Source organism: Bacillus rossius, chromosome 1, assembly GCF_032445375.1.
Source record: "Bacillus rossius redtenbacheri isolate Brsri chromosome 1, Brsri_v3, whole genome shotgun sequence".
Lineage (NCBI taxonomy): Eukaryota > Metazoa > Arthropoda > Insecta > Phasmatodea > Bacillidae > Bacillus > Bacillus rossius.
The window spans coordinates 122,482,669-122,490,397 of record NC_086330.1 but is presented as its reverse complement, the minus strand read 5'-3'; the positions used below and the strand labels follow the sequence as shown (position 1 = coordinate 122,490,397).

The following is a 7,729-nucleotide window of genomic DNA, read 5'->3' as shown; positions in this document are numbered from 1 at the left end:
AGGGATTCACAAAGCAGATAGCTCAAACCACAATTGCATTACAAAGCACATAACTCCGGGAATTGGCTACTTGCAATACAGGTAACTCACATTTTATATACAACTGTTCGCATTTTCAATAATAGTGCACATTATTATCAGTGGCGTAGCGTGGGTGGGGCGGAGGGGGCGGCCCGCCCCGGGCGGCAGCCCGCGGGGGCGGGTCGACGGTGAAGCGGGTTGAGATCTGATCTATGATTCATTCATTACATGTGTCAGACACACTATAATGTTCCATTTTTATCTAAAATTTTGCGCACCAACTATTTTTTAATATTTATTTAAAAGAAAAACTGCGAAATCACTGACAGAGCTCTTTATAACGTTTGTTTGTTTACATACGAACGGCACATCGCATCACGCCGCGCCGCCCGGCGCGCGCGAGCCGAGTTGAGCGGCACTCCTTATTATGTTAATTACTCATACAAAATCTTTTGTTTCACGCGTCGGCCCGTGTCGATGCCTCTCTTTCGCACTCATTGAATTTAGTACTACACATTGTACTGTAAAGTTTGACCTAAACCCAGGGCAAACCAAACAACTTCCGCAAACCGGGACACAGTAAAACTCCTATTATGCCCCGTACCGCGAGCGCAGGTAAACCCAAAACAATATTAAAACCCTGCTCTAACTTTGCATCTGAAGAAGGATTCAACAAATGGTGGAAGCTAAATCCAAGAATAGGAGACCATGAAAATAGCCTGGGCCACGAACAGAGCTTCTTGAAATGGAAGGAGTTGGAAGTTCGCCTGAACTGTAAAGCAACCATCGATCAGAAACAACAAGAAGTTTTCGAAAGTGAGGAGAAGAAGTGTAGGGATGTACTGTAGAGACCGTTTCGTGCAAGAAGCAATTGACTTTGCTAAGACTCTCTGCGAAAAACTCGGAATCGAACTCAAAACGAGAAGAATTCGCAGGAAAAAACGCATGCATGGCGATGAATCTTCTGAAGATGCAGCTTTGTCTCACGAACAGGAAATCCGTCGAGAGGTTATCGCATCATTCGACAAGATCATTCAAGAAATGACGACTCGATTCCAGCAAATTCAAGAAATATCGGACAAGTTCGGATTTTTGATGCCAGCGAAACTTTTGGGCAGCAAGTTCGAGTGTGATCTTTCCCATGTATTAGAAGACATCGACAAGGACGAGTTTCAGATGGAGCGGAAGCGTCTTCAGCAGTTTGTTGTTGTTGCCTGTTCTGAATCAGAGGAAGATATAAGTGGTAAAGGAACACTGGAGCTCCTCCAGTTCATTCAAAAACTGAATCTCGGAATTTCGGTACCAAATATAGTCATCTTGATTCGTATATATTTGACTTTGGCGATTAGTGTTGCAAGTTGTGAGAGAAGTTTTTCGAAGTTGAAGCTAATAAAAAATTACCTCAGATCTACTATGAGCTCCGCTAGACTATCAAACTTGGCTATATTGTCGATTGAACAAGAATTGGCTGCTAATATTGATTTTGACAAAGTTATTTCTGACTTCGCTGCTCATAAGGCCCGTAGAATCCGCTTGTAAAACCGCTCATCCTATTTTAACTTCAATAAAAGGTACCTCATTGCATGTGAAATTTAATTTTAACTAAGCACCTATAGAATGGGGGCGGCAAAATGGGTCTACCGCCCCAGGCGCTGAGATGGCACGCTACGCCACTGATTATTATCACTGCATAATATTTTAATAAGGCATTTGTTTAAAACTATAAGCCAAAGAACATGTGATAAACGTGATAATGAATACAGAAAAGTATAAAAATAAAAACATTTAACTCCCTTATTTTGTTTTTCTACCCCATAACCTATAATCTACATGGAATACCACATAACTCCAACTGTTGATTATTCACTTTATTTAACTGTTCAGAGTTTGCAAATCATAGCTTACCTATTTATCTGTACAACTGCAGGAGTTGACACAATACAAATACACTGCAGATACAAACTTCTCTGAGCAGTGGTAGTTTGTCTGACATAGTCCAATGTTTGATTGGAGTTAGCAGGTTTGTAATAACAAATTTCTCTGTTAAAAGATATGAGGTTTGAAAATTCCTTTTCAAGAAGCTTCATAATTTTTTTGGAGTTACAGCATTTTTACAGTAGATGCGGAACAATAATACCAAACATATTAAGACAAAAATCCCATAATTGAATTTTTTGGAGTTACGTGGTTTTACAATTAGGCCGACGACTATTGTGTCACAATGGTTCTTAAGATGGCGAAGAGTACATGGGTGATTAAAAAAGTTATAAAAGTGAAATAACTAAATAATGTTAATGAATACTGTATACTAAAACATTTCATATATAAAAATGAAATTATGTTTCTATAACTTCAAAAAAATACTGAACATTTATTTTATTGCGAAAAGAATATTATTGTGATTTCATTTATACTGTGATGCATTATTTAATTCTAAAAATTGGGAGTAAACATGAAATGTTTGAGATAGCTTAAACCAAAAATAATCTTTCATAGTGTGCTGATTAAAAACATATTTCAGGTTATATGACCAAATATATTTGATGAAGACAATTGGTAGACATTTTTCCGTCCAATATTACCTCTCCAACTCTATCGTCAAATATATGGGAGACAAATATTTGACAGTGTGACAGAGCCTTAAACAATGGAACGCAATGACTTAAATAAATATAATACCCACACATACAAAATAAAATGATATTTACTTCATTATATAAAAATTAATTTTACGGTACAAACCAACTCTCGTAACTCCATTCAATGATGTGTCTTATTTCATTAATTAATTTTTGGGAAACTTGTTTGCGTCCGCTACAAGAATATTGTTCAACGGGTACTGTTTCTATCTATGACTGCCGTACAGTGCGCATGCGGATGTCCATAATGATTACCGGAAGCTCTAGTTGATGGCTGATGCAATGTGTATATAAATTAAATATTGTTGTGTTTTAGGTCATACGGAGAATATTACACTGAAAACTATTTAAGGACATAATTCTGTGTTTAGAATTATTGTGGAGAAATGGCGGATGAAGAAACGGTGAGTATTCTCTTGTTGGTTTTTGTATACGTATGGAGGCTTTTAGTTCATAGTCAGTTAAAATTAATTATTTACTCTATTTGTACAAAAGGATGAATTTTAGGAAGTGCGTAAATAGTTGAGTGTAGGTAATACAAAATAGTGAAATAAGGACCGTACCTGTTATGTTCGAATTTTTTTGAATTATCACACATGACAGAAGAATTGGTTATACTGGATATCTTTTAAATTTTGTCACCAGTTATTTGAAAATAGTTTACATATAATGGGACTTTACATTAGTTATGCTAAAAAAAAGTTTCAGTAGGGTTTACAGGTTGGTGATACTAGTTCAGCGAGTGGTCAGTAAGGAATGGAGGGCTTGGAAGAACACTGAAGAGGACAGGTAGGGTGATTAAGGCTGAAGCATACTCTACAGGAGTCATACTGATGATGCTGGAATGTGGGGCAGTGGTGTGGGATCAATACCAGGTAATGGGAGTTGCATCAGTTGCAGAAGATACAACGAAGGGTGGGGAAATGGATTATCGGTACATAAAATAGGAGGGAAGTGAAAGAAGGTAAAATACACAGACTATCTCTGTTAGTGAGAGATCTGGCGTGGGAAATACTACAGGAGAGATAGGTGGAAATTGATGTGAGGCCTTTTAGGCCGGGTTTATAGAAAACACAAGAACGCAGGACGCGACAACCGCAAGAAATTCACAGTCGTTTATAAGAAACGCAAGGACGCCGGCCATCGCCAACGTCAAAAAATAAAATTTCAGGAATAAGTCATGATTATTTTTAAAATTTTTGTTGTACCTATCGTACAGGCAGGGAAAATTTTGGATAAGCTGAACAAGAAATTCATCAGCTTCCACCATTGCGCTGTATTCACTAGAAGAATGCCAGCCCAAAACATAAATAAAGAAACACAAGCGTAACGATTACAATCACAGAGCCTTCTATATGCATTACATGACAGTTTCAGTTTTTCACATACTAAAGCAACCAGTATAGAAGGCCGAAACGCAAGGAGAAAACGCAAGAAGTAGAAAGTTGAACAACTTTTGCATTGCGTTATTGCGTGTCTTGCGTTTTTTATAAACGTGCTGGTAGAAGAGTTAAGGTTGGACTTTACCGTAGTTGCATTTCTTGCGTTTCTGCGTTCTTGCGTTTTCTATAAACCCAGCCTTAGAGAGAACTGGTGTAGGAAAATGTTGGGAAACAGGCTTCTCAGAGGGGAGAATTCATTACTAGAGGAAGATGCAGAAAGTGTGGGGATCAAGCAGAAGTGGAATGGACTCATAGTTAGGTGTTGGAAGTGATTTGGGCAAGTAAACTGAAAGAATTGGGAGAGTAAAATAGGCGGATGGCTCCTTGTCTCTGGGTGGAAGCCCTACTGCAAGAAATTCAGGCAAATGTTTCTTTAACATCATTAGTTTAGCTGCCTTGTATGTCTGCATAACGATCTCAGGTGGCAGCAGAATTTTAAAAGTTTTTTGAAAATGCACTTTTTTTCTCCTTACTGGCAAACCTAAGGCCATCCAGTCTAGCATTTTATTCCTAATTTAAGTAACTGGTAATTATTGGACGTCACAGCTTTTTAGAATGGGAAGAAAGAAAAAAATCAGAATACGTGGTTTTCATACAAAACACACGTCTCTAAATTTACTCCCAAGGGATGGTTTGCAGTTAACTTAAATTATAAATTTTTATCAAAACTATCTGTCAACAGATAAAAGAATGATATATTGAATTAAGAAAGGTATATGTAAGTTTCATATTTATTTTTATCAATACTTTGCTTTATTTTAGTTTCTAAGAACTTATAAATAGGTTGCTATAAATAATTGTTTTGATTTCAGTCCCTAATCTTAGCTAATGTAATTTTTTTAACAAACAATAAATTTTTTTAATGTTGGTTAATGATAATTTTGAATCAAATTTACATTACCTTTTACATGCTCTTCATAAATGTGAATTTCATCCTTTTTCTTAATGCACTAGCATTCTAAAAGTTTGTTTTGGAATATTCAATGTTTGAAGCATAAATTTTAACAAAATATTTTGGTTTCTCCATTTTTATACATCTCTGAGTTTTGTGTGTGAGCATGTTTAAATGAACTCAGATTTTACGGGTGCAAATGAACTTAGTGGCATTTTTAAAATTTGGTGTCAGGTTTTTTTTTTTTTTGTTTTTTTATCAGTGCTGTTGAGGTCATTGCCTGTGTTTGTGTTTTTTGTAATATATATATATATATATATATATATATATATATATATATATATATATATATATATATATATATATATATATATATTGCTTTAGATTATCTATAAATTTATATTCGTTTTGCTTGCAATGATCTAAAATATTCATCAGAGTACCTAACTTTTATAGCAGTGATCCAATTAATGGTTTTGTGTATGTTCAAGATTTTTGATCCATCTTTGAAAAAGAAAAAGAAGAAGAAGAAGACCACTTTTGACATTGATGCAGCTTTAGCAGAAGGAAACGCAGGCGACGGTAATGAAGCGGCGGACCAGCAAGTTACTGATAAAGAAAATCAGGAGCCTTTCAAGATGGATGACTCCAAAGATATAGATTTTGATGGTAAATATTTTTTATGATTCCTAGTTTAACTATTAAAAATAACAGTTGTGTTTTTATGTTCTAGGTAGCCATATCGCAAACTTGCCAACTTTTACGGATTGTCCGTAAGTTTTACGGATTTTAATACTATTTTACGGTTTTACGGACGTCTTTAATATCTTACGGATTAATTTTTGCGTGGTGGTTTATTACCGTTCACTGTACCGGCCATGTATACCTGCCAACTTTTACTGTACAGGCCATGTTACTGACGCACAGACGGAAGGCGGAATGAAAACAAAACAAGAGATAGTTAGTTATTTGTATATGGTTTGGACTGGACGGTCTACGGTCGTTTTCCACTTACCGCAACGAAAAAGTGCTTTTTTAAACGGAGGAACTGACCACAATTGTGACGTCAGCCCTATCTCCTTGGTCTGTTGCTTGTTCCTTATATTATGGTTGAAATGGCTGACTATTGTTTGTAGTTCCAATGTAGTGCTGCGCAACCGTTTTTTTTTTCGTGTGTATTTACATGTTGGGAACCATTAGTAAGCTAGCCAACAAGAAATATATTCAGACTTACCGTGCTGCGTATAACAACGAATTCTCGTGTATTCTGAAATCGCAAAAAGGATAAACTTTTGTGTTTTGCAGTGTGCCGGTGTGATTTTAGTATTGCTCATGGAGGTAGGTCCGACATAACTACACACGTTAAGTGTCCTAAGCATAGGGAAAACGTGCTTTCTGAGGAAGAAAATAAGATTGATAGCTTTTTCACCAGTACTGCACACACGGGGTTGGAAGTGACGAAAGCAGGGACTGTTGATGTCAAGTGGGCTGAATTATCAAGAGTTCGTGGAGTAGATGGCTTCCTGAAGTATAACAGACTGTCAAATGCTATCAATTCTGTCAATCCCCCACAGTAATTCAGAATGTGAGCGCATTTTCTGTATGGTAAAAAAAAAAAACAGAACCCAATTTAGGTCCTCCATATCATCTGAAACTTTGCAGTCTATTTCTGTGTTGAGATCAAGGAATTGTGTTTGTTATGAACAAAGGTTTACCTCAGATTTATTAGGTAAAGCAAAGAAGGCAACTGCTGCACATTCTAAGTCTTAAAATTGCATCAAGGATGATAATCGGGAGATGACTGAAATATGTAATAAACATGTGATGTAGCAAGGTATGTCTTTAAGTAATCTTGTTTAGTGAATACTATTGCTTTTGTTTTGTACTTGATCATTTTGCTTTTCATATGCACGCTGTGTAAATTGGCACATTCTGGATAGGTTGAGTTTCCCAATACATTTACAATATTGATTGTATGAGGTTTTCATTCTAGGCCATCAATATGCCCTTCATGTCATTAGTAAATTAGCAGAAACCAAATGGAATAGAAAAATAGAAAATAAGTGCACATAAAGAATGTAAAAAATTGCCGCATTTGATTTACGATACATTTTCCCAATTTAAAAGTTTTCTTGATGACCAAACTAAAAAGTTGGCAGGTATGCATATGAAAACATGAATAAGAATAGTGTGTGCATGTACACTAGTAATAATTTATTGGTAACTGTAGCAATCCTGATTGCATGGAGTGAGAAATTTAAGTGATGATAATGCCAGTAACTTGGTGTTCAAGAAATGTTGTTTGGGAAGTGTACTAAAGGGGTGGGCTAGCACCCACCTCAAAGTAATGGGCCTTTTAAGGCTTTGTCTCACACACCAATTTTTTCTTTACATCATTATTTTTATTCAAGAGCTATTTCTACAATTTTAACTCAATACCTCCCTTGTATTTGTTCAACCACAAATATTTAGTTTGATTTCATGGGTCTCTTAGATCACTTGCACAAATTAAACTAAGGATCTGTTGTGGCAGAACAACAAATGGAGCTATAGCGTTAGGATTATATAAATAGTCCCTAAATAAAAGTAATAATAAAAAACTAAAAAAATCAACATGGTGTAAGAGACAGAGCCTTAAGGGGATCCTTAGTTGTCGGTTATCTTGCAGTGTGACATGAAATCGAGACCTTAGCCCGGAGCAGTAACCTTCATATGTGAGTGCACCCTGAGAAACC

General features: G+C 36.1%; 1 protein-coding gene across 1 annotated transcript in view; it reads left to right on the top strand.

The window, feature by feature from the left end:
- The first annotated feature begins 2,823 nt into the window (after nucleotides 1-2,823).
- Nucleotides 2,824-7,729, top strand: part of LOC134544366 (eukaryotic translation initiation factor 2 subunit 2) — a 42,122-nt gene continuing 37,216 nt past the window's right edge. Inside the window, exons 1-2 of the mRNA XM_063388476.1 lie at nucleotides 2,824-3,064; nucleotides 5,486-5,663. Of these exons, the coding sequence (XP_063244546.1) occupies nucleotides 3,047-3,064; nucleotides 5,486-5,663 (196 nt within the window). The 5' untranslated portion in view covers nucleotides 2,824-3,046. The remainder of the gene's footprint in view (nucleotides 3,065-5,485; nucleotides 5,664-7,729) is intronic.